This window comes from Strix aluco, chromosome 1 (assembly GCF_031877795.1).
Source record: "Strix aluco isolate bStrAlu1 chromosome 1, bStrAlu1.hap1, whole genome shotgun sequence".
Classification (NCBI taxonomy): Eukaryota; Metazoa; Chordata; class Aves; order Strigiformes; family Strigidae; genus Strix; species Strix aluco.
In genome coordinates this window covers 57,402,014-57,429,893 of record NC_133931.1, presented here as the reverse complement: position 1 = coordinate 57,429,893, position 27,880 = coordinate 57,402,014, and the positions used below count along the sequence as shown (strand labels likewise).

The window sequence follows — 27,880 nt, the reverse complement described above, 5'->3', positions numbered from 1 at the left end:
TTATTTTGTTCAATGTTCTACCAATTTTCTTTTTGTCTTAGCAAAATTAACATGATGGATTCAGATTGTATTAAGCATGAATTTTCTGGGTTTGTTTTGTTTGGGTGTTTTGTTTTTTTTTTTTTTTTTTTGCATTTGCCATCTCTAATTTTCAGAACAGATCTCATCTTGGGGAATATGAAGAATTAGATTTGTCAGATTAGGTTGTAGTAAATATCTTTCAATTACCTAGCTTATGTTTTTGCAAGCTGTAATAGAAACAATTGTCTGTTTCACTGCAACTCTCCCTCAGAAATAGTCCTTAATAATTTGTCTCAGCTGTACTGATCATTGTGTGAAATAAATTACCTTGCATACATCCCTACTTCAGAGACAAAGGCAAGTAAATTATAGTCAGTGTTAAGATTCTTTTAATTTCTCCCAGTCAAAATACGTTTTATTCTCATAACGTCATATCACCTGTGTGATAATGTTTTCTTTGAAACAGGATAGTCCTGGAAAGTTTCCTGTCAAGATGGCTATGATATGGAAAGGGGTCTGGAGATCTTCATATTCTTTCTCAGGGTCTTATCTTACCTCTCACTTCCAAATATGGCTAAATTTTGGTGGTACAGGATTCAATTAAATTAATTTGTACTGTTTTCTGTATTCTTGCGAATTCTGTTTCACATTAGCTTGCTTGTGGATGATGGTCAACATTCTTGGTATTTCCTGTCTTGCTTATAATCAGCCTTTTAAGCTGTTTGTGAAGCAAATTAGAAATCTTGTAAATAAGTACATAATAGGTAGTATTTCATTTTCATAATATCCTAATCACACATTTTTTCCTGCCTAATACTCCACAGTAATATTCTGGAATAAAATTTGTAGTGTCTGTTCAAGTCTTTCTTTTAGCCATGTTGAACTCTGGATAAACAGAGGAAAAAATTATTGTAATTATATAATAGGAAAAGGAGGAAGGAAATCTGTAATAATTTATTGATATTTTGTATATATTTATTTTGAGTATTAGAATGATTGAGAACTGATGTATTTTATTTGAGGAGATAAGTTAAATTGTTGTCAACTTCCAAAGACATGAACAAAACTCCCTTGTGTTTTTCTGTTAAAAATACCTTTAAAAAATTCTTGCTTTTGTGTAGAGAGTTATTAAATCCGTGTTCTCCTTGTACAACATTTTAAAATTTGTTGCTTGCTCATTGTTAGCCAGCTGACTTGTGGCTTGTTGCCAGAATTTTCATTTAGCTGAAAGCCAATAAAGCCCATTTCTTGAACAGTTAATGGGAAGGGGCCAGGCAGGACTAGTGTGCTCCTGAAAGATGCCAGTGGTTTCCCAGTGACAGAAAAGCAACCATGGTGGACTGTGCCTATGTCCCAAGGTTGCCGAGCTTCTGCAGGTTCATTATTTCTTACTGTCAGTTCTATTGCATAGCTTCAGCCGTGGAGCTGCCCTTGAGAGATGTGTAAGCTAATGAGCCACAGGTTGGCTATTACTAACCTTTTGTGTGGAAAATGGGTAGTGAAGGAGGTTACAAGCAAAACTGAGAATGATTGTGGTTCATGAGCTGAAATCATAGTTGTATGAAGTAGAGGGTAGTGGTTTTCCTTGTTTATTTGGTTGGTTGTTTTATTTCTGAAATCTCAACCAAAATTTGAAATCAGTAATCGTGGCTTCTCTGTGACTTTGCTTTACGATGATGTAGAGAAAGGATTAAGTGCAGGGATAGTGGAGGATGCTGTGGAACTGATGAATGAAAAGGTAAAGCTGAAAAGTTGCCTACAAGAGAAGTCAGATTCATAGATAGGACATTTCCATGAGAATTTGCACATGACACTGGTTGAAGACCTGTCACTCAGTGGTTTAAAAAGTAGTAATAAAGGAAAACTTTATAGAGATATGAGGAAGTAGAAAATGCAGGAAATACACTATAATGATAATAATAATAATGATGATGGAGACTAATGTTAAGGCATGCATCTGACAGTGTACTTACAACTTGTATTTTCATTAAAAAAGCTATGAAGCTATACTAATCATTAGGTTTTAATACTGCTTCTGCCAAAGACAAAATGTGATATTAAATTCTAATAAGCAGCTACAGATTCTTGTTTATTTTAATGTCCACAGATGGATCCAGATATTGATCTAAAGACAAACTCATTAGTATTTCTCCCTAACCAGCATATTTCTATTCAGTAAACCAAATCCCAGATGAGTATTGATGCATATATTCATTGCACTAATACAAATTAGAGATGAGCCCAAACAGAGACTGTATCTGAGAAATGTGTGTCTATGCACAGTGGTGTTTGGGGACTGGAACTTGTGATTTGCTGTATCTTTCCAATGGCTTAAACTGAAATCCAGGATTTCAGAGTCCTTATGCTCACGTTGAAGGGTTTGCTCTAATTCTAACCTAGAATTCTAATGAAATAAATATTTTTATTTTTTTTTTTTTAATATCTAGTCTCAAGGGGAGTTGAAATTTGCAGCCTGTCAGGAAGCAGGACTGTTGTTTGCATGCAAGGCGGAGTGAGGAGGTGATATTTTCTTTTAGGAGAGCATCACTACAGAGTTCATGCAGATTTTAAGGCAATAATAGCTATTGCTTAATTCTAAAATAATTTAAATGTTCTACATTGAGTTGGAATTCTTTGTGTCCCTTTTTCTTTTGTTTCTTTCTTTTCTTCTTTCTTTCCTTTTGGGACCAAACTAGAAGAAAGAGGAGATGATTGTGTAATATGTATGACTTCATGCTACTTGGTAGTTTTCCATTGAGATTTCACGCCCTGCAGGGATTAACCTGTCATTATGTGACATCGTACATTCCTTACTATGAATTAGTGTAACTTGCTATATCTTTGCTTTTTTAGTTAATCACAGAATCAGAAGTCAGAGATAGAGAAGCCCTGTTGGATCACCCTAGCAAATACAAAGTTTTTTCCTCAGCTGAGCTGGTTGGGAAATTTTCTAAAAGAAATTTCTTCTTCATTGGGGGCTGCCAATTAGTTGCCAATTAGTTAAGACAGATACTACTTCCACTACATGACATTCATTTCTGTGAGCTTCTAATAAAGGTCAGGGACCTGAACAAACCTGAAAGCAAACTTGCTTTTCAGTTAGCTTACCAGTCTACCACTAACATGTGAGTTGAGCAACCGTATTTTGAAGCCTACTCTGGGTAAAGGACCTTTGTGTTCTTTACTCACCTTTAGTTTCTCACTCCTCTTCAGTCTGGACATTGATTTGGGTGATAATGGCTAATCCTGATGCCCAAGTTGCACTTCCAAGCTTGATTTAGTTTTGAGGCTTTTTATAGCATTTGGTTTTGTTTGACAGTAGACCTTCTCTTCTTCACTCCTGTAGATTCTATACAAAATGGAAAGTCATACGTTGCCACAGAATTTCTGCTTATCTGCTCAAATGTAATTTCTAGATTCCTGAACAGTGGTAAGTCCATCAGTAACGCACCTTGTATTGATTTTGGTGGTGGGGTTACTGATGAAGAGAAAAAAAAATGTACTATTTCTTCAATTCAGATATGGTCAGTTCACTTAGTAATCTGGTGCGTAATGCGCTCCCTTTTCCTGCTTGGTGTGCTCTGCCCTTCAGATATCTTTTTTATAGAATCTTCCGCTTTGCCTTAGTCAAACAATTAATCTCTCTTAATCTTGACAGAGACAGTTAACTTCACTCCCCAATAATATACTCTGTGAACTACCTCCAGTGTTTTGTTAGTATTTTAGCAGGTCCAAAACTAAATGGTTATATCCAGACTCAATGGCACAAGAGATATATACACAGGGCTATTGGAGTCTCTTTAACTGAATGCCAATTTACATAAAGCATGATTTAAATGTAAATAATATGATGGCAAAGATTACACAGACCATGTCACAAGTTTTTATTGTGTAGTAGTGATGAATAAACAGTATAAATATCTCAATTCTTGTGGGGTTTTTTTGGGTTTGGGATTTTTGGAATGCTTATAAAGGTTTATGTTCTGGCACTGAGATCATGACACTTGCTTGATATTTCTATGAAGAGAAAACCGGTGGTTTGAGGTCACTATTTTTCTGGAGAACAAACTGACAGGAATAATAACTGCTATTGCCTTGAAACTACAGTAGTTTGTATAAGAATGAGGTAGAACAAGATGATTACCAATAGAGATAACTTGTTTGCTGCCCAAAATCTGTAGTGTTAAATGTGTAATCCTGTTACAGTGATTAGACCTTTTGCAAGGTGGGGGGAGGAAGCCAACCTACTTATCATCAACAGGTAGAGTTGAAAGGATAAAGTCAGCCATCAGTCTTAACATGCGAAGTGACAACTTTGGATCTCCAGATATTGAGATAACCAACATTTACCATAGGTATAAGATATGCTTGAAAGATTGTATAATTTCAGCTACTCTTAATTATTGATTCAGCCTGATTGCTATTTACATGAGACATCCAGGCATATTGTCAGACTACTTAAATGTATTGATGCAAGGGTATGGCTGGTTTAGTCTGGGGTGTATGCAAGCACATGTACATGTATCAGTATAATATTTTTATCTTTTATTAGAGGGATATTCTTTGTGTTTTATTTCTTTGGGTTTTGCTGCTGATTGTGTTTCAAGAACAAATAAGAAAAAAAAGGGTTCCAGGAATAGCTTAAGTGCAGCACGCAAAATTGATTTCTGCTTATTATAACCTTGATGCTCTGCATCTGAACATCACTCTCCCCCCTCCAAAAACACACCCTAAATTTTTGTTTTAGTTTCCTCATAGTTGTATGCTTCTCCAAAGTCCCCTGAGATACATCAGCATTACAAACTCTGGGCTTCTTGAATCTTCCTTCACCTATATGGATGCATACTGTAAAACTACCCACTCTTGCTAGTGCATATTTACACCTAGCTGAGTTTGCATGATGATGTTTGTGGTGGGCTGTTTTGTGCCCCAATGCCTGAGGGCAGAATCTGCCTTGGGCATGGAGGAGAGAAATGTGCACTTCTCATCTGTATCCAAAAGAGTAAAAATAGAACTAGAGAAGTGTTGCTTTCTGGTGACCAGATTCTTAACATGGATGACTTTGAGTGTTTATAGAGAAATGGATCAAATGAAAACATGTCAAGAAATACTTAAAGCATCTTTTAAAATACCTTGTCTCTGTTAGTATTCCAAAGAATAATCTTTGTCCTTTTGTTTTTGTTACTAAGTGGATTAATAATAGGGACAAACAGGCTAGTTCAAGAACACCAAAATCATGGCAGGGTTGTAGTGCTAACTGAATGCTTTGTTTTTCTTGTTTTGGTGCTATACTCTTAGCAGACCTGATGCTTCATATTGAAATAATCCTGGGCTAGAGTTTTACTCTTTCTCCATTTGCACTAGCAGATGGTCTTAGCTTTCAGATGGACAGATCTGAATTCAAGAAATGTGGTTGAATCTGTTTAAATCTGTATAAACCTAACAAAAAGAGAAGAATTTGACTTTTTGTTGTACTTTGGTGAATGGAAGTTTGCCCAGGTTAACGGCTTTAGGATTTGGCTCAATGTTTATTTTAAATCCTTGTTTCCCAGACATAAACTGTTCTAATAGAAGCATCCAGATATTTGAGAATATGCTGCAATTGTATTTTTGAGCACTCCGGATGTGCTTTGATTAAAAAGAAATAGCAGATGTTTGAACCATGAAGTATACTTTTCCTGAGGCAAACCTTTCCCATGTTGCAGTAGCACTGTATGCCTACCTGGTGGACAGGTTTTGTATTGTTTTGAGGGGGATTTTTGTATTTCCTTCCCACCTCATCTGAGTCTGAATACAGTGATAAAACAGAGATACAGGCTGTGTCTTTCTGCCCTATTCTGAAGCTAAATTTGGTAATCAAAAAATGTAGGATTGGAAGGGGTCAAGAAAAACTCTTTTGATACTGAACTAAGGGAAAACTGACTTAAAACTACAGATGTATTTTCATTATTGTGTCTGAGATGATATGCCATTTTCAGTACCATGTGTAGCTTCTACAGTCTTGGTTGTGTTTTTTTTTTCAGTGAAATAAGAAGTACAGGTGACTGAGATGGAATGTTTAGGTACCATTAGCACCCAAGTTTTATCAAGATTAAGGATTTCTTTGATTCCAGCATTTTTGATCTTGAAAGAAGCATTGATTTAGAGCTCAACTGTTAATTCTTGGCCTATCATTTTTTTTTTAAAATAAGCATAGAAATGCAAAAAACCTTTTAGATGTTGAATTTGGAGGGAAGTGATGTTTCCTCACTCACAGCATCTGAAGCTAATTTGAAATCTACTGATTCTGCTGCCTGCAAATAAACTGAAAGTCTGATTCAACATCTGGGCAGGGTATTATTTTTGGAAATCCCGTGGACCGCCGAAAAAAAAAATGGAGTGGAGGACCCACTTTTCTTTACTCGTCTGCACAGGGTTGTTGGAGGAGAATGGAAGCTTTCTTCTGAAATGTCAGATTTATTATGCAGAGATTGCACAAAAAAGGGTGGGGGTCAGATTCAGATTGCCAACTTTTCCTAACCACAAAACAGGATATGCTCCCCTCTCCCCACTCCAGGACTCCATGTAATAATCAAACCATTCATACTTGTTTCAATCAGCATTTTAATACTTGACTTTTTTTAAGCTCTTCAAATATTTCTTAGCTAAAAGCTGATAAATGGCTTTTGGCTTAGCGGGTTGACATTCATCTTCAGGAAAATGATTGCATCTTTGGCAGGAGAGATGAGCTAAATTAACAAAAATGTATAAATTGAATTAGGAGTCTGTCTCATGCATAATCACAAATATGTTGTGTGCTTTTCTGAATCTGGAGTTGAAACTGTAACTTTGTATGAGCAAGCACACCAGCCACTTCTCTATCTGTGTTGTATATCAATATCAACAGAGGCAGCTTTGTTAGGCTGTACAATGCAGGATGCAGTTCACAAAGCACTTCAGAGATTAGAAGTATTCTTATCAAGCTCAATTCAAATTGTCTTCCAGACACAAAAATAACATTTCTTCTTCTTTGGGGTATGTTGGGCTACAGCTGCCATTTTTGAATGAAACCATTCAGTATTTGGCTCCTTCTAGAATTGCTTTTATATTCCATGCACTTTTGGCTAAAAGAAACAAGTTTACCAGTTGATTGTCTGCTGACTGAGAGTGTGAGAGCATGGCATGCACACTGTTTTCTTGCCATGCCAATAAATGGAGCTGAACTAAAAATCTGTTTGCTTTATAAAAATTATACACACAAACCAGTATTCCCAGACATTTTGAGATGGTCATATTTTAGATCTAGTATTGTTGGTTCAGGGTCACTTAGCATAGTGCAAAAATATTTCTAAAGGACAGGTTTCTAGTTGGTTGTTCCTGTTTTCAAAAATAGTTTGGTATGAAGGATTTTGAGCCACTGTGGTTGATCAGGTTACAGTGGTTTATGAACAAGCAATGTATTTTGTCTAATGCACAAGCAAGATGATCTACTAGACTGTGGATACTGTTAAAGTTTATGAATTCATCTGCCCTTACTGGAACAGTCCTGGCAAAGAGGACAGAAACACCTGAGTAAGGAGTGCAGGATCAGGGTATTACTGTGTTCGTTTGGATGAGCTCCTTGGGGTTCCTGTTGTTTTCTTGTAGTTAGGTAAGCCTAGCATCAGATTTTGTGTGATTAACCAGTAAAGGCAGCTTCATTGCTGAAGGCAGATCATTGTACAATGTTTGTTGGAATTTTATCCTTTAAATTTGAACTGTGATTTTCTGGGACTGCTGTGAATTTGAGGGAAGAGAGTAAGATGAAGTGAAGGGAAAGAGACTTCAATGACTCTGCTAATTTAGAGGAAGAAGAAAAGCACCTAATGGTTTGGAATAAAGTATGAATTTACTTCTGCTATCTCTGTAAAACCTGATGTTCCCTTAAGGGTTGATATATTAGTCTAGTGATACCAACACTTCAAATTTGAACCAACCTGTTGGCTTAAAATGCAAGACCACCACGAAAGCAAACACCGTTTTCTCAAATGGGTATCATCTTGTGCTTTGAGTGCCAAAATTTGGTGAGTTTGATCATAAATGCAGAAATAAGCATAGGTTTTAGACAAGATATGATTGAGAATTCTGAGACATTAATATTAGATTTATGGTTTTCTGAAATGCAGTCTACTATTAAACACGTTCTCTCAGATATTTTTCTGTTTGGATGAAAGTATCTGTGACTAAAGGGCCATCCCCTCTTAAGATCCTGTGTAAGACTGCTAATGAATGCATTTGGAGGCAGATGAGGAGCATTAAATCTGTCATCTTGGAGGGTGAAAATACTGTTGTCATCCTGTGCTGGGGCTGCATCCCTAGACTGCTGCTTGTCCATTTACCACTGCCATTAACTTAAAGGCATGGCACATGTATTTGGCACATGCATTTCTTCCTGAAAGGTGTTCAGATGCTGCAGCGATTGGCATGGTATAAGAACACAAACGTAGTTAGAACTAGTGACTCACTCCATGATGTTTTCAAGCAGAAGATGATGCAAATAGTAAGGGGAAAACAACTGGAAAAATGGTGCAAATATGTCTGGGAGAGTCATTTTCCACTTCAGGATTCCCCGTTGCTTTGTGTGATTAAAAAAAGATTGATTCCAGAGTAAACTCTTGCTTGAATGTACATCTGTCACTACTTTGGAAGAAAGGCAAGGATACCTTTTTGTGGAGAGGTTGTGCTCTTGGAACTACAGTTCTAGGTTTGGGAACTTGGGGTCACTTTGCCACAGGGCTGTCCTGTAAACATGGTAAAGTCAAGTAATTTTTTGTGGTTTGGTTTCTCATTTGTACAAATGAGGTAAGGTTATTTCCCTTTTTTCTGCTTTAAATAGTCTTGTTTACTGACGTTTTCTGCTCTTTAATGTGCTTGGGTTACCACAACAAGGTACTAATCTTGGTTGGATTTTTTTACTGGAAGGATTTCCATGTACTTTTTCTGTTCCATGGGCTTTTATAAAGATAACTCTGCATGTGTCTGATAATTATAATAAAATACTTTTCTCTAGAATATTTCTGAGAAGTGTTTGGATTTTCCACATTTTACCCTCTGTCTTTTCATCTTCAAAGTTCCTACTTCTGGGAAATCTGTGTGAAGGTGGGGAGGAAGCAAAAAATAACAAGATATGAAACTAAATGTAAAATGTCTTTTTGATTTTACTATAAATATAGCTGTTGATGCTTTTCCTGAAAACCTCCGAAGTTATATTACATGGCCAATGAATTCACAACTCGTGCCACTGAAAGCTTCTCTCCTCTCCACCTTCTCAGCAGTGATGTGCCATGATGTCCTTATGATGGTGACAAGGTGCCTTATAGAGCTACAGATAGTTTATTTCTACATTTTAGGCACATAGTTGCATCATTTTCTCCAGTAGTGACTTTCTCAAGTTCCTGGTCACCCTTTCCCCCCTTTTTCAGAGTACTCCCTGCTTTGGTTGTGCCAGTGTTGAGCAGTAGAAGCAGCTATGCTGACACAAGTTCAATGATGGCTTGGGAGTCACAGAGGACAACTTGGCAAAAGGATTCCTTTAGCTTTGCTGCTGAAGAAAACACATGTCCCTAAATATGAAGACATAGGCTAACATACTCCATTGCTTTGTATATGCATCAAGTATTTTGCCTTCAAAAAACAGTGCTGCTGATTACATGCCAGCAGAACCATTTTAGCTGTTAAATAATCTTGTGGCAGCTGCTGAGGAGGAGAAATGTTGGTGCCAAGAGCACCATGTACCGTGCTGCTTGGGATTTGCTCAGTGTGGAGGCAGTGGGATCTGGGAGCTAACGCCTTCACAGATGGCTTTTGGCTGGGCTGCAGCAAAGGGCTGTTTTAAAGGCTGATAAAGTTCAGCAGGCCCCGAGATGGGGCAATGACTCCACAACTGTCAAGTCCAAGTTGGGTACAAATTTGTCTTGTGCTACTGATGGCAAAGCAAGCCTGTGTAGCTGAAGGCTGGGTATTCACCCTTCGATTGTATGACATCAAGATAGTGGCTGACAGTCACAGCTGCTCTGCTTCTTCTCTTTAAGTTGGAGACTTAATGGAAATTTTTCCAGTGGACTGTGGCTAGACGCTGTACCTGTCCTGATAAGCCCTCAGTCAGTGATAAATGGGATTGTAAAGGGAAGAAGTCTTTGAGACTGAATGCTAAACTTGGTATCACACTCTCCATCAGTGTCTCCCTTTTTTTCTTATCTTGAATGGTTCCTCTACATGGGTTATCTCTGGAATTCACTTTCAGAGTGTTCATCGCTAGTATCTAGTAGTTTGGGTTTTTCAGACATTGGGAAGGTGTCTTTCCTCAGGTATATAAGATACTAATTTCATTTCAGCTTAACTGTTGGAAGTGAAAATATCCTCACACCTCAGAGTCACAGAATCATCTAGGTTGGAAAAGACCTTGAAGATCATCCAGTCCAACCATCAATCCAACATTAACAGTTCCCAACTACACCATATCCCTCAGCGTTATGTCGACTCTACTCTTAAACACCTCCAGGGATGGGGACTCCACCACCTCCCTGGGCAGCCCATTCCAACGCCTAACAACCCGTTCTGTAAAGAAATGCTTCCTAATGTGTGGCGCAACTTGAGGCCATTACCTCTTGTTCTATTGCTCATTACTTGGTTAAAGAGACTCATCCCCAGTTCTCTGCAACCTCCTTTCAGGTAGCTGTAGAGGGCGATGAGGTCTCCCCTCAGCCTCCTCTTCTCCAGACTAAACAACCCCAGTTCCCTCAGCCGCTCCTCGTACGACATGTGCTCCAGACCCTTCACCAGCTTCGTTGCCCTTCTCTGGACACACTCGAGTAATTCAATGTCCTTTTTGTAGTGAGGGGCCCAAAACTGAACACAGGAATCGAGGTGCGGCCTCACCAGTGCCGAGTACAGGGGTAAGATCACTTCCCTGTCCCTGCTGGCCACGCTATTGCTGATGCAAGCCAGGATACCATTGGCCTTCTTGGCCACCTGGGCACACTGCTGGCTCATGTTCAGCCGGCTGTCGATCAACACCCCCAGGTCCCTCTCTGACTGGCAGCTCTCCAGCCACTCCTCCCCAAGCCTGTAGCGCTGCTGGGGGTTGTTGTGGCCCAAGTGCAGCACCCAGCATTTGGACTTATTGAAACTCATACAGTTGGCCTTAGCCCATCGCTCCAGCTTGTCCAGGTCTCTCTGCAGAGCCTCCCTACCCTCGACAGATCAACACTCCTACCCAACTTGGTGTCATCTGCAAATTTACTGAAGGTGCACTCTATCCCCTTGTCTAGGTCATCAATAAAGATGTTAAACAGGAGTGGCCCCAAAACCGAGCCCTGGGGGACACCACTCGTGACCGGCCGCCAACTGGATTTAACTCCATTCACCACCACTCTTTGGGCCTGGCCATCCAGCCAGTTTCTTACCCAGCAAAGCATGTGCCCGTCCAAGCCATGAGCAGCCAGTTTCACCAGGAGAATGCTGTGGGACACGGTGTCAAAGGCCTTACTGAAGTCAAGGTAAACAACATCCACAGCCTTTCCCTCATCCAGTAAGCAGGTCGTCCTGTCGTATAAGGAGATCAGGTTTGTCAAGCAGGACCTGCCTTTCATAAACCCATGCTGACTGGGCCTGACCATCTGGTTGTCCCACACGTGTTGCGTGATGGTACTCAGGATGAGCTGCTGCATCAGCTTCCCGGGCACCGAAGTCAAGCTGACAGACCTGTAATTTCCCGGATCATCCTTCCGACCCTTCTTATAGATGGGCATCACATTGGCCAATTTCCAATCTGTCAGGACCTCCCCGGTCAGCCAGGACTGCTGGTAAATGATGGAAAGCGGCTTGGAGAGCACCCCAGCCAGCTCCTTCAGCACCCTCAGGTGTATCCCATCCAGTCCCATAGACTCGTGTATGTCTGTGTGATGCAGTAGGTCACTGACTATCTCCTCCTGGATTGCAGGGGGGGTCGTTCTGCCCGTCTCTGTCTTCTGGCTGAGGAGGTTGGATTCCCTCAATACAACTAGTCTTGTTATTAAAGACCGAGGCAAGGAAGGATTAAGGACCTCAGCCTTTTCCTCATCACTTGTTACCATGTTTCCTCCTGCGTCTAGCAGGGGATGGAGGCTCTCTCTGGTCTTTCTTTTGCTGCTCACATACTTATAGAAACATTTCTTGTTTTCCTTGATTGCTGAAGCCAGATTAATTTCCAGACCTCCTTTTCTTATAGCACAACACAAGATCTTTTTCCTGATATGGTAGCTATTATATAGACAGTGTGGAAACTGATGCGTGTGCTTCCAAACTACTAGAGAATTTTTCCAATTTTTTTACAGGTATGAAGATACAAACTGAAAATGTGTTTTTAGCAGTCATTTTAAAATCCTTACCTTAGAGCATTTACTGGGGAATGAAGTCAGGTAGATTTTTCCAGTTTTCCTAGAATTGTTCCAAAACTGGAGTGTTGAGCATCTTCTGAACTGGTAGAACTCTAGGGACAGTGATGGCATACTCTTGTAATAAAAAGCAGTATTTTTATGAGTAGACTATGATGCCCTAAACAAAGGATAAATGCTTGTAGTCATGCTGGCAATCTCTTCCTCATTCTGAAATCACACTAACTGCAGCTTGCTTTAATGTATGTAAGTAGCAGGGTCCTAACTAATTTCTGCTAGCAGTTGGTATGATGGTGAGCTATGTGAATTTTGTGGCTGGTATGCGTTTATTCTGATCAAAGGGCTGAGAAGGTGGGTTGGTTTTTTCTGTTTGTTTGTTTTTAAAGGGTGTATTTTCTTGTAGCTATAATGAAATAATGTGGAAGTTTTAGATTCAGAAAAATTTAGTTCTCAAAATTCTTCAGTGGCAAAAAGCAAGAAAATTATGTGGGAACACTGAATATTCAAAATTAACTATAATACCCATTTGAGGTGCTTTATGAGTGGATAGTTAATTGCAGGGGGGAGGGAATCTCATATGAATGGATAAAGCAGGAAGTTCATATTTCAGACATTAATTTCCCCTTTTCAAACTGAAAAATAGTTTTCATTTTTCTTGGTTTAAAAACCCCCACAATTAATGTTATTTCCATCAATCCTTTTTGGAATTATTATTACTACTACTTGTAGGAAGAACTTTCTCTTGCCTGTGTGGCAAATAAACTTTCCTCTTTTGACCTGGTAACACATTAGCAGAACAGCATTACTGAGTTAGGTATCTCTCAAGCTGATAGGTGGCTGCTGTTTTTCTTTCTGCAGCTTCATCTTTCCACTTTACACCATGTGGTAAAGGATGAAGTTAGTTGTTTTTCTAGTGTGACAAATAAGAATACTCCTGACAAACTGACTGGCTATTGTACATTGATCTAGCAGTTAATGAAGAGAATTCTCTGTGTTTGAACAAAACCCAACATTTTACTTATTCTGGCACATTTCTTTTCTGGAGCTACAAACTTCATCCAAGACTAATTCTGGTCAGTTTACTCAGAAAGACCACTTTGAAACCCATGGTTTGTGTTCTCAATTGGGATAAATTTTTTTCAGTTTACTGACAAAAATAACTTCTTGACCAGATAAAAATTTATACTAATGGAAGTGCTCATAAATAAAAGTTATAAGGATTATGTAAGTTTTTACTGCTGTTATCTTCACTATATATAGAACCCTTGTCAGTAAGGGATCATTGGCTTCCCTGCAGAGGTTGTGAAGAAAACCACATTTTTTTTTACTTGAAAGACAGCTTGGTGTTTGTATCTTTCCTAAATTTTCAGGATATGTTTAAATCAAATTTAATGTGCCCTTCACTTAGTTTTAATCCTCCAGGATGTATACTTTGGCTCTTTCTCAAGAAACAGATCTTCTGAGATTCTCAGTGGACTCATTTCTTCAAATTTGAGTACTTGCCCAATTAAAGAGATGTTGTGTTTTTTGGTTTGTTTGGGTTTTGTTTTGGGTTTGTTTTTTGGTTTTTTTTTACATGAGAAAATGACACTATTACATTTTGAGAATGAAGATTCACATTGCGACCCTTAACTTTACCTGTACCTTCATGTGTTCAGAACATGCCTAATGATGAGAAGTTTTTATTATCTCTGTCTTTCACTGCAACAAACAGTCCTTTACCTTGTGACTGGCTATGTTGAGAGCTCTACAAGTTATGTAGTGGTGAACTCAGAATGGTGGGATGCGACTGCTTTACTTTATACACTGATGGGATACCTCGTAATAATCATCGGGTATCTTCAGGACAGTGGCTTGACTCCAAAGAAATACGTAGTCAGACTTTATATTGAGCCTAGATATAAACAGATTAGAATTACTAACTGCGTGGGAAGTTTTCTTCAAGTTAAACTTCTTAACTTCCCACATTCAAATATTCTTGGACAAGAACACAATGGTTTGTTATATAAACATGAAAGAGGTATTAAATCATTCTGCATTTCCAGTCTTGCTCTTAAAATTTGGCTGGAAGCTTATCAAAGGTCTAGGGGAGTTTCTGCAAATCATATTCCACGGAAAGAAAACATTGCTACAGATGCTGTGTAATAGAAAATGACTATGTAGAAGAAGGCCTTCCACAAGTACCAGAGATTTGGCAACCTGAACTGAGTACAATAGATTGCAACACTTCGGGGGCAGAGAAAGTGTCTTTAATGATGTGTGTAGAAATAGATGCAGTGTTAACATACATGCCTTGTGCTTTTTGGGGAATGTTTCTACTCAGACAAAGTGCACAATGAAGATGTTTTCCCTTTTCTTAAATGACTATATGCAGTCTGTCTTTCTGCTTGAAAACTGGACAAGGCCATGGTCCTGTTTCAATGGTAGGACTTCTGATAGAAGTTTTTCACTCACTGCTAGGTAAGCATTGCATTTGAAACCCATAGCAAAATGCAACTGTCCCAGAAGGACTCTGTCTTGCAGAGACTATGGTCATGTGCACGTGAAATTTCACTGGGACTCAGGTTTAACTTCTTCAGAATAAGTAATCTCAGTGATGAAACCAGATTTGCAGTTATAAAGTCTCCCAATGTCTCCCTGGGTTCTGTGATTCTTTGGGTTCTCCAGGATCGTTTCCTGGTTCCTAATTATAAGAAATAGTTTGCAAGGCAATTCATGGCATTTCTGTAGTAGATCAAAACTTCTTCACAATAAAGAAAAATTACTTAGCATATTTTAGGGAGAGAAAGATATGCCAAATTCTTTTTCAAACAAGAAGTGATTTCTTATTTTGTACAAGAAACATTAGTTTGTAATAGTGACATTACAAGTATGAGGGGCTTGCATCTGCTTTACACAATGGACAGATATCCTGGAGATAACTATTTTTAAAATTCTGTTTCCTTTGGTAAACACTGCGGCTTTGTAGCACTGTCTGAAGTACTCCTTCATCACCCAGATTTACAGCTTGCAGTTACAACCCTCTGAGCCGTTTTTTCAGTGATGGACCAAGAAAGGAAGTTTATCTATCCTTTCCTCTACTGGGATAAATAATGGCACAGTTTTAAACACTGCATTCATATTTGTAACTTCACTAATGACACTCATATTTCTTAGTGTTAACACCTCTCTGATGTTTAGTCATGTTTATATTCCTCAGAGGCGTTTGTCTGGGTTAGTTTTTTTGCTGTGTCCTTCATCTGACTCAGGGGTTTTTAGAACTGGTGTCAGTGTAAGAAACAGCTGGCAAAAAAAATTACTTGGTTCTTTCTGCATCTTATGTCAATTGATTTATGGTGATTTATGTGTTTTAAAAGACGATGAGTGTGGATGGCTGTTGGGGATTGGTAACATATGCTGAAATTTTCACCACTAGTTGCTGGAAGCGTTTGACTGAGTTCCTGGTGACTGATAGCTTCTTAGCAGCTGTAAATGAAGGTCTTGGTCCCTTTCTGCTTGTGGAGATCTCTCTGTCACACAACTGTCTCCACATCTGTCCCTGGTTGATGTTGTGTTTAGCTCTGTGACGTTTGGTCATCATCTGTGTTCTGCGTTTGCTGTTATTTTTAGTTTGAGTCTGCCAAGGTTATGCAACTGTAACAGCACAAGCGGACTGCTGTGTCCGGATGTCCAGGGGCAAGGAACATGCTTTTCTCATCCCATGAAAATGAATGAGAAGCGGAGTGATTTCTTTAGCTCCCAGTTACTTTCCTAGAGAGAGGAGCTTGAAGACAGAAGAGCTATTGCTGGAGCAGGGATGAGAATGTGGACAGTCTCCCTTCCACAGGCAGTCACCTCGGTGAAGGAATATGACGTTGTCTTCCTCTTCCCAGACCAGTGAATGAATATATGTGTACACATAATGCAAAATGTTGTGATTTTAGTGAAATGAGCTCATGAAGTTGAGTGGTCACTATTTCAGTGGTTGACATGCTGTCCTGATCATAAAGCCCGAGGACAACATAGGTCCCAGATTTGCCATCTATTTTTGTTATGTGAAAAAAGGGAGACTTTGCCAACTGAATTTCTTTTTTTTGGGGGGGACAGAGGTTAGGACCACTGTTTTCTGGGTGGAGCTTACTTTGGCATGTGTTAATTGTATGAGGTGAGTGAGGGGAGGGGAAAGAGTGTGCCTGCAGTGAAACTTAAATCACTGTGAGAGAAGAGACCGGAATGGAAAGGTACATACTTAAAGAAGTGTCAAAAAATCATAAATCAAACCACTCAACCAAAAAAAACCCACCAACCTTGTCTCAAATTGGTTGAGTAAGAGATTAGCAACATAATGTAGAAATGTCAAAACCTTAAGGCAATCTAAGAGACAGTAGAAAGTCTTAATTTAGTTCCAGTCTGCCACTGAGCTTGAAATAGGTTATAATGTTAAGTAGATCTTTCTAATGAGAAAAATTACTGATGATGATGTCCAATTATGTTTTTTACTTTGAAAATACTTGTGTATGTAGTCATGTCAATAAAGCATATTAACATCAGATTTACTTGTGAGAGTAGATACTCCTTTAAAATACATTATTTTGAGTAAGGTGATGATTGTGGTATGCTCACACCTGAGGTCTTTTCTTTATTTTCCTCATATTAGAGACAGCTGGGGAGCATAGCTCCTGTCGCTAGAGCTGAAAGAAAGAGGTGAACAAGGTGTTTTGTCTTCTCCCTCTGCACTTGATTCCCAGACAATATTTGCCACAAAGTTAAAATCAGTTCCAGATGGTTTCTGATGGAGAGAAAGCTTACTGAAACTGCTGCTCTGAGAAAGTGAGGAAAGGTAAAAAAAGTCAAAACAAAAAAATCCCCCCAACCTTTTGAAAAGTGTTCACTGTCCAGTAATCATCTCTACTGATAAGCAGTGACCAGTGAAAAAATGTGACTGTAGAAGTGCTGACATGAACCAAATGCATAGTATTTATCAGTTTATCAAAGCATTCGTGTTTTTTTCAAAAAGAAGAAGTTTTCTGTCTGGGTGTAGCACATACTAGCTACATGATGCTGCACAAAGCAGCACCATGTTGAAATGTTGGCTCAGGAGCAGGGTGAGGAGTGGTATATGCTAGCATGGCATTATCAGCAGAGCTGTTTAATGTGGAAGGAGTTTTGGCTGATGCAGGAGGTAACTTGTTCTGAGCTGATATAGTTCTGTGTGGTTCTGCACTGCACACTGTAGGCTATAACCATTAATTTGCTCTAAAAGGATAAGATTACATGCATTTCACTTAACTGTCTTGCACAGCAGTGTATAATTCCAATCTCATCTGTCATGAACATTATTTAAGTGGAATTACTCAGAAGTAGTGAGAGCAAAACTGTGCCAGGACTTAAGCCCTTCTTGTGAATTTCAGTAAGAAAAAATAAAGTTTACAGGTAGCTAAAGTTCACTGGGTGTAATGCCTATCAGATACTTGTCAGTATTAGAGGGACATTTTTGGTCACTTTTAGAGTTTTGTTCTTAAAATAGGTTGTTTACAGCATATCTAATTTTACAATGAGTGGCAATTGTTTCCTTGCTATTGTAAAGAATCTTGGAGGAAAAATTTCTGAAACAAATTTTGTATTTCTGAAACAGAAATTTGAAATGTGAAGAAGTGTTAGAAGATATAAAAATTAGTAATTACTCCTATAAAAGTAATACAGCTTTCCTTTCTTCATAAACTGGCAGCACACATTTCCTGTCACAACAAAGTTAACTTTTAATCTACTTGTCTTATTATTTTTACTGCATTTGGTCAGTCACAGCTACGTTGGGTAAAAGCAGGAAGTCCACAGAGACTTAGTAACATTTGCACTTGTGTGTCTAAGCTGAAAAGGAGATGTGAGGTTTGCTCCCCCTTGTACCTGAACAGTTGTTGGCTCAAAACATTATAGACAAGAGGAGAGTAACTACTTCATCATCTTTCTGAGAGATTATGTTGTATCATATACTGTATCATTTTGTCCAGCTGATAGTGTGAATGAGCTTAAGTTTTTACTACGTTAGTTCATAAATAATGTTCATCAGACAGCAGAGCAAGCAGTGAACAGCCTTGTGGGTTTTCGTTTCGATGTGAGGTTAGGTGGGCTTTCTCCTCAAGCACACTCTTGCCCTCAGGGGCAAAGGCACCAGGAACTGTAAGGAAATACTGGAGGACAGTTTGCTGATACTTTATTTGAAGGCATGTGTGTGTTTTGGTTAAAGAATGCTGCATGCATGAACCCTTAGAAAAAGGAGGAAAATTCTGTTTTCATTTCTTCTTACATTTGCTGGTTGATATTAAAAGAGAGTATTACTAGAAATTAAAAAGTTTTAAACATAAAAGCTTTATACAGATACAAATATCAGTAAACCAGACATTTCGCAGCAGTCCTGACCTTTACTCTCTGTGTCATGTTGGAAATACTTGTCTGCCTGGCTAACGGGAGGTGTTTTTTTTTGGTTTAATGTGTGTTTTAACTCGTTTTCCTTGAAAAATCATTTATTCTCAGTAGTTCTTATTCTGTAAATTTGAAATCACCTCACCTAACATTTATATTTATTCCTTACTGACTTCTTGTATAGTCCATATAGTCCACTTTACCATGGTTTAAAATCTTGTTCAAAACTTCTGAATTGTTGCTTTGTCAGCAAGGAGAGCTGTGTTTATGTTTATATCTGTGGTTTGCCTTGGCATATAGGAATCTGTATACATAAGGAGACACTGCAGTGGCTTACGTTTTTGCATCTCATCAGCTGGTTGCACTGGACAATGAAAAGTCTTCCAGAGCTTTTGCAATGCAGTGCCACTACAAGGCAATATTTTTAAGTTAGAGGTGAAGTGTGTATTTTTTAGGGGGGATATTCCCCTGTGGGTGGGTTAGTTCCTGCTCTGTCACCAATTCTGTAATGCCTTTGCCTATATGGGCGGGTAACTGAATTTAGTACTAATGCTTTTAGAAACACCACTCATAGTTTCTCATGGACTTTGATCTTATCAACTGACTTTCTAGAGCAAATCTAGTCTCCTGAAGGGTGTGTCCATATGGCCTAATGCAGGACATACTTGCCTTATGCAGCTTTTGGTGTCCAATAAGATGATTAGGGGTAAAAAAAAAAATTAACAAATCCCCCAATTTTGAGTATTCTAAAGAATATGGGAACTGGCTGATAAATGTCTTACTGGAGGGCAGCGCAAGTGGGAAGGCCTAATAATCATGTCATTGGGACAGTGCCTTATTGGTAAGAGGAATCTTAACTGTATATCCTTCCGGAAGAGTTGACCATTCATTGTGCACATTCATGAACGGTCTTGTAGAGCACCCTGGCTTGGAGGAGGAGATGTATTTGCTTCAGCAGTTGTTTAACTGCTTAGACTGGCCTTCTGTACCTAAAGCTTTCATCTTGGGTGTGTCCCAGTGTCTCGTTCCCATGTTATACCTAGTAGCAAAGGCTGTCTTCTGTAGCCTGTTTTAGCCATCCAAATTAGGTGTTTGAGTGTTTTCAGAATTCTGAGGCTGTAACTAGTAGAAAATTTGATATTAACCATGGGGTAACCATGAAAAATTATAGCATTAGAGAGAGGAATCTGGTACTGAGTTCTCCTAGCTTTAAGACCTGGACACTTGGCCTCCTGGAGACCAGGTAGTTTCACAGATCAATTGGCTACTGATTCCCTTTCCCTTTTGTTTTTTGGTCCCTTGCTTTCAGAGGTTTATTTCTGATCAGCAGTTATAAGAATGTGTGAACAGCATCAGCACTGTCTTGCAGCCAACAACCCTTGCCTGCTTAGGGTTAGACACTTTTTCAGCTGTACTTTTTCCAAAGAATATTTTCATAGAATGTATTTTTTGTCACTGGAAAAATAAGCATGCATGTTAACCCAAATTTTAGTCTATAGGTAGCAATCTTGAAGAATATCCTTGCATAGCTTTCTTAATAATCTTGCAGCTGTAAAGCTGTTAAAACAGGATGTAAACACTATGCAATATCCTGCTGAAGATAGAAGACACATGACTTCACCGTAGTTGGCTGAATCAATTCCTTCTCATGCTGTTGCACACATTAGCATGAACACATTAGTCCGGAGAGGATAACGCTAAGAATGATGTATAATATTCTCAAATCTACAGGAGAAATATGTGGAAAAACCTGTTTTTACATAGTTCTTGAACAGAAAAGTGTATAGCCAGCAATACATTATTTGATTAATATTAATGACAGTGTCTTCTTAGTAAAATAAATTCAGAAATAGTGAGTGGATGGCTAATTCTATCTGCATCTGCCCTTCATATTTTCTGTTGTTGTGGCTTTTTACACAATTCTAGCTTACCAATGAGAAGTCAGTAGCCCTATGGTACTATGCCTGCATTCTTAAAGGCTGATTTTTTTGAACAGGTAATTTCCACTTCTGAATTAAATACCTCTTAAAATTTTTGTAGAATAAAACTAAACACATCTTTTATGAGGCTGTTTTTTTCCCCTCTCTTTTCCAAGATCAAGCTCAGTGCAAATTCCTCTATCGCCACCCACTTTGCCCTCCAGTATTTCTTATTTAACAGGTAAAATACAAATTCTATACAAATTATCCTCTTTAAGTAAAGAAAGGAAAGAACTGTTGGTATAAATATAAAATAATAACATGTAATAGCTGTTAGAATTCTGATGTTGGAAAAACCCAGTATCTACATGTAAAAACTTCATGGTGAGCCTAAGAAGCAGTAGTAGATTTCTTCAAGTTCAAAAGCATTCCTCTTTAGGTATCATATAATAATGAAAAATAAAATCTAGAAGGACACGGTTACACATTGTCATGTGATTTACAATGTTCTGTTTTTTTAAGATTCCTTTTTAATTTTGTATGGTCCATACTGTAGATATCTAAACAATGAATTAAATTTTTCAACTATTGTAATAAAAACTTGAAAAATTATTTTTTTTCTAATTCTGAATTAAAGATATGTTTCAAACTAAAATAGTTTGAAAAAACATCATCTGTGTTCCTTAACAAGACATAAATTATGGACTGTCTGGGAGTCCATTTTTTTTAATGCATCGTACAGAGCATTTATATACCACAGTCTGGGGCATTTAAAAGTGACTGTCTAATAAAGGTGAAGGAAACATAATTTTGAAAGGTATCTCACTTAAGAGTGTGTCCTTTTCACAGAACTTTAGACAATGACTTTGTGAAATCTCAGTGAAATGCATGTTTCATTTTTTTTTTAATTTAGAAAAAAGCAATTAGTTTAGAAAAAATAATGAATGTCCTCTTTTAGTGCCAAAATATTGACTGTTTTTATTGACTATGCCAAGAAATACACAACCAGCCCTTAAAATATTAGCAATCTATAAGTTCCCAGGTGTAACGTCAATTCTTAATTTCAAGAAAAGAACTCAGTTCTTGTTCTTAAACCTAACATATTCTGATGCTCTTATCTAATAAAAATTACGTATCATTATGTTAATAACTCTATTTAGCATTGGGGACATTTTTTTAAGGCTTTGTACACAACAATTTGCTCTAGTGATTGTAGCGTAATGGGAAAGATTTTGTGTAATAATAAGATTAATCCTCTTACCTGAGTAGTTTTACCTGTATGAGGTAATCATTACACTCACTTCCTAACAAACCTTGTAAAAATATTTTAAAATGCGTTCATTGCAGGATTTAAGTGTTCATAGCAGATTTCTGTTCTCTATTAGTCCTAGAATGTATCAGCAGAGCAGGCTTTAGAGATTTTTTCTTTGTGTATTTTTTTTTTTAAAGATATGTATTACATGTAGCGTGATTAGTGAATTATGAATACATTTACATGGTGGAAGAGAAGAACATCAGTTGTCTGTGACTCTAATTTTTTTATTTGTTTGAACAAATGACTGGATGCCAGAAAGATTAAATATTCTACAGCTATGATTTTTTGCTACAAATAACTTGCATGTCAGTCTTTTGTGAAAATTTTATATATTTGCATGTTACTTTTTCACTATATATTTCTTTCTGACTGCTGTGAGATAAAGATGTATGAAATGTTCATAACTTTGTCTTAGATGACATTCTGATCCTGTCTTTAAAGGCAGTATTTTCTTAGCACACTGTGCATTAAAACAGAAATATTTCAAATAATCACTTCTGAATGGAGAAGTCCATCTTATATCTTATAAAGCACTCTTTTTCTTGCCACCCAAGGGAAGGTGCCCTAAAGTACTTAAGCTGATTATAAAAAAGCTCAGTTTGCTTCTAATATATGCTGTATATCAATAGCTCTGTTTTTTATGTCTTTTCACAATTGTGTATTACTGCCATTATTGGACTCTGAACAATAGCAGAACTTCAGAGGTGTAAATCATATTTCTGGAGTTCTGTTACTAGAGGCTGTTGAAAAACATTGTGAGAAATGTGGTTTAAAAACAAAGACTGAAGAGAAGAAAGTGTATCTGGGCTTTGCATGTATGGTATGTTTACCTATTTAAGCTTTTTGTTTAGTATTCCTTTTAGTCAAACCCATACGTCTGAAACTAAGAAACTGAGGAGTTTCCTGGATACGAATAAAATTAAGACTTTCAGCTTAGGAAATATTTCTTTTTACCAAATGTCTTCAAAATATTTTTTATATTTCTGCAGGACACTTTGTGTGAGAAAAAAAAAAAAGGAAAGTTTATATGGAGAAGTAATCTCTGTTAATAGTCTAGTTTCTGTAGTTGCGGAGAAAAAAGGCTTTTGAGAACACAGCCTCCTCAGGTCTAGAAATAGAAAGCAGTAAATTTTGAGGTAAATATAGTTCAAGAATAATTCCTCTGAAATTAATTTTGCTAATCGATTAGACAATTTTGAGAAGAGGTAACAAGCCTAAAATGCTAAAATTACATTAATTTTGCTAGTGCAAACTGACCAATGTAACCCAAATATCCAGAAATTTCTAGGCCACATGGTTTGCCAAGAAATTAATTTGTGTAGATGCTTTTTCTGTTGATGGAATTCCATTGACCTCAAATGGGACTTTCAACTGTGATGGACATCTGCATACAGCTGCCTTTGTAAAAGGAGACCTTTGTGAGTGCCAAAGGGAGTGCAGAGGATGGGCTCATTTGCTCTTTTGGATCATCCTTTGTTGTATCAGTGACAAACTGAAGCTGATTTTATGCCCAGCAACTTGTTCTAGATAGTTTCAAGAATCAGAATTTAGCAATACGTATTTGACAAATAATGTTGCAATACAGTGTAAATATGTAAGTACTGTGCAGCTGCTGTTTTCTAACCTTTTATCTTGCTAAAAATATGTCCAATCATGTCTCTTTGCTCTGGCTCATTAGCTTGTTAAGGCACTAATCTCTTCGGCAAAATGTACTAGACAAATGGAGATAAACACAATATGGAAATAGTGAAATAGTTGCAGTAGGGAATAGTAAAAATGTTGCAACTAAGTTTTGGGTTTTTTAATTTATTAATTCTGAGAAATGTATTGTGGGTGCTCTTGCAACTGCTTAAATAAACGTAGGTTTTCCAGGCAGTGTCTAGCCAAGGTTACTAGTTTGCTGGAGGACGCTGTGATATAAATAGAGGTTCTGAATATCTGACATGGACTTGTTAGCAAGGCATTCATTGACATATGGCTAATAAAGGAGGGTATCTAAAGCACACAGTTGCTGGTTTTTATCTTTGTACTGAGAAAATGGAGTGCTAGGTGCTCTACAGGAAGTGTAGCAAGCTCAATTCTGAAGAAAGAAGAAAATGTGTATCATATTGCAGTGAAATCAAGTAAGCTGTTTAACATGATTAAAAGCTGATTGACACATTCCCTGTAATAACTAGATAATAGTATTATCTGCTAATACTATTATTCTGCTGCCAGAATGACTGAGAACATTGATCCTTCCGCTTGAACTGGAAAAGCCTCCAGTCTTTAGATCATCCTTGAACCACTATCCTACCTTTTTCTGTGAATGCCAAAGAACTTCTTTCCACCCCAAACTGAACTTGCTAAAAGGTTCATTTATGGGTTTGTCCTGATCTCAGGAGTGTCCTCTTTGCCATTCATTCCAAGGAGGCCACTAATGGCCATCACAGATCTTGTGCTCCTTTGCAGAGCACCCTGAGAGCAGGTGCATAATAGCGGGACTGTCTCCCTCTTTTCAAGTACAGTCACTTTAAAGCTCTGATAATTCCTTACAGAATTCCTAGTGGGATAGGTCCTATTTGCAGTTTTTTCTTAGTTACAAGTGTAGGTTTAAGTCTTTGGGTGGCCTTTAAAGGCTGTGGCTATAAAGGGAGCTTAAGTAGTAAATGACAGGAGCCATCTGAGTTTAAATTCTTACACACCAATGAGAAGCTGGTTTTAGGCATTCTGGATTTCACTCTGAAAAACCCTCTATCAAGCTTTGATGGATTTCATAGTCCTTGACAGATTTTTTTTGAAAGCTGGTGACAAAATAACATCAGTTTAGAAGTAGAGCATAGATGCTTCTTGTCCTTCCTTCTTGCCAGATTTACCCATAGAGTCCACATGTTTCTTGGCTAAGCTGCAGACGTGGAGCGTAAATCCAGAGTCTTTCTATCAGGGCTCTTGAGGAAATCGAGTTGTTTGTTCAAAACATTGTTAAGTTTGGGAAACAAAAATTATAGCTATTTTATGGATTTGTTTGCTATAGAGGGACTTCTCAGTTTTGTATTTATAACTAAAATGGACAGTTGTGATGAGGATGAGGACCAATTAATGCTTAAGTTGTTAACTCTTTTCTGGTATAGTCTCCATGAAATTTCATGAATGGTGACTGGAGAAACTTGTTTTCTTTTGGAATACGTTTCTGGTAGGACTAAGGATGTATCTGTCCTCCAAAGCCAAGTTGTTTTAGATATAGCTGAGAAGACATAATTGAGAATAGTTACGTTCCATGAGTAAATGAATGTAGAGGTTAATTCATCCCATGACTCTTGCGTTTGGCTTATCTCATGGTAATGGTTGAATGTGGTAGGTCTTACAATATTTCAACATCTGCTGCACAGTGGAATTACAGATTACTTTGTCATTTTTTGCTGTTTTTATTCTTTCTGTATGGAAGTCCATATTCCTCTTTCAGCACAGAATATGCATGACATTCTTTGAAAAGATGTGCCTTGGTTGTAGAAATATTGCTGCTTGTTGTAATGGCCCTCTGACCTGGATACTTTCAGGAAAATACGCTTACGCTAAATTTTTACTTTGTCATTTTTTGCTGTTTTTATTCTTTCTGTATGGAAGTCCATATTCCTCTTTCAGCACAGAATATGCATGACATTCTTTGAAAAGATGTGCCTTGGTTGTAGAAATATTGCTGCTTGTTGTAATGGCCCTCTGACCTGGATACTTTCAGGAAAATACGCTTACGCTAAATTTTTAAAATAGAAGAGGAAATATTAGACAAACCAGAATAGTTCTGTTATTTAGAAAAAACTTGTATAACACCAGTTGCAAGTTGCTGTGGAGCCCTTTTTCATTTGTAGTTTCACTTTTTCATCTTTTCACTAGAACTTTGTAATAGCAGACATTGATTTAAAGACATTGCTATTTTAGGGACAACTGGTGATTTTAGGCATACTGTAATTTGGAATCCAAATATACTTCATAATTTGTCTTCCTTATTTACTGAAAATCTTTAATTATAATATAATAAACTTGTATGTAGCTTCTTATAGGGAGCCCATACTGATTTATGCATCGCTATATATTTTTCTGGGGAATGGTTTAATGAGTTTATGTATGAAGAAAGTAAAAGTTTAGGTATCAACTAACTTGTCCATCATTCTGGACAAAGTCTTTGCAGCTTGGATGCATCTTTTGCTAAACTTAAAATATATATTACTGTGAAAATACTTCAGAAGTGTATTTAATTTTATTATTTATTTTAAGCATAAACCTCAATATTTGTTTAGAAATGGTTGAAATAAGTGGTGAAAAGTTGGTAAATAGTAAACTCAAATGGGAAATGCTTTGTGCTATTGAACTTGATTATCCGAGACTGATTAAGCAATATATTCTGTTTCTTTTCTCTCATTGCAGCCTGTGCTTTCCGTTACAATGGGCTCTCCTTTGTCTACCTCATCTACCTCCTGCTCATTCCTCTGTTTTCAGAACCCACAAAAACAACAATGCAAGGTAAGATCGTTGCTTGACTCTTAAGAATATGTGGGACAGAGTACATGCAAAAGCCTTTGTGTAGTAGAAGGTGAAGTTCCCCTCATTAAGTGAGCTAACTTGTAATACATACTGTAAATTCCTTGACACTGTAGTTTCACTATATGTTGGCTTTGGTGCTGAAGGGCTTCCAACCATGATGCCATTCTTGCCCCAAGGTGCAGTAAGGCTATCTGATGGTGTTAATGGGGAATACTTTTTATGGCATTATTTCACCTTGAATACTGACATAGTCTGGGTGAAAAATGAGCTTTCAAACACCCCCCCCCCCCCCCCCCAAGCCATCCTATCATAGATTGTGCTCCAGGTCTCAATTTGTAGTTACTTCTGAGAATTAAATTTGGTCTCAGATTTTTCATTTGAGGCACTTATTTAAACATTGCTGTCATCCTAACTTTATATAACTGCCTTAGTAAAAATAACTAAAAAGGCTTACTGGTAGACATGACAAATAACTATCTACATCAGGCATTCAAGCATCTATGTATCACATACCAATCAAACTTTCACAATTTAAAATATGAAAATAATTCTGCAGACCTATAAAGACAGAAACGATTTCAGAAACATTACATTCTTGCTGTATGTAAGGGGCCTGTTTGTGTAAAGGGGTGGTTTCTTGAAAGTCAACAGAAATGGCTGTATAACAATATCAAAATTTAAGGGTTTGTGATCTGTTGGTGGAATTTGCAGTGAGGATTCAATTACAGATTATTGTCTACTGGTGTGCTTTGTCACCTAGTGGCTTGTTGGATGAGATTGCCGATGACTGTATTTCAAAGCACTAGTGCTTGAATCATTCTTGTTCCTGCTTACCTGATTCTCCTTCAGACCACTATAAAAAATAATATCACACAATGCTAAAGTCAGATGGAGTCTTTTGCATCTATTCTGATGGAAAAAATGTAAAGAGTATCCTTTAGCAAGTAAGCTGGTTCCATGACACCACTAATGAAAAAGAGGCATTTAAAGAGGTCCTGAAGTTACACATCCTTATCTGATACTGACTTGGGCATAATTCTTCTGCTCACAAATCCATTGTCACAGCTGATGGAAAATCAGACCACTTTTCTTCAGGGAGCTATGTTGATTAAAGAATTGGAAAATCTAGACTCCAAGTATAGTGACATCTGAGTTTACAGGATGTCTGTGAAGTTCTTACCCAAAGATACTGTCACTTTTTATGGTTTCCTGGACAACCTTAGTCTTGACTTTGTTTTGCCAGGGTACTTTCTTAGCAGTTTGGATTTACCCCTCCATTGACATATTTTCCTATTTCCTTGGAAGAGTGTGTAGAT

The 27,880-nt window shown here is 37.7% G+C and overlaps 1 protein-coding gene across 1 annotated transcript in view; it reads left to right on the top strand.

The window, feature by feature from the left end:
* Positions 1-27,880, top strand: part of PIEZO2 (piezo type mechanosensitive ion channel component 2) — a 316,515-nt gene that overhangs the window by 31,504 nt on the left and 257,131 nt on the right. Inside the window, exon 2 of the mRNA XM_074847751.1 lies at positions 26,448-26,543. Within this exon, the coding sequence (XP_074703852.1) occupies positions 26,448-26,543 (96 nt within the window). The remainder of the gene's footprint in view (positions 1-26,447; positions 26,544-27,880) is intronic.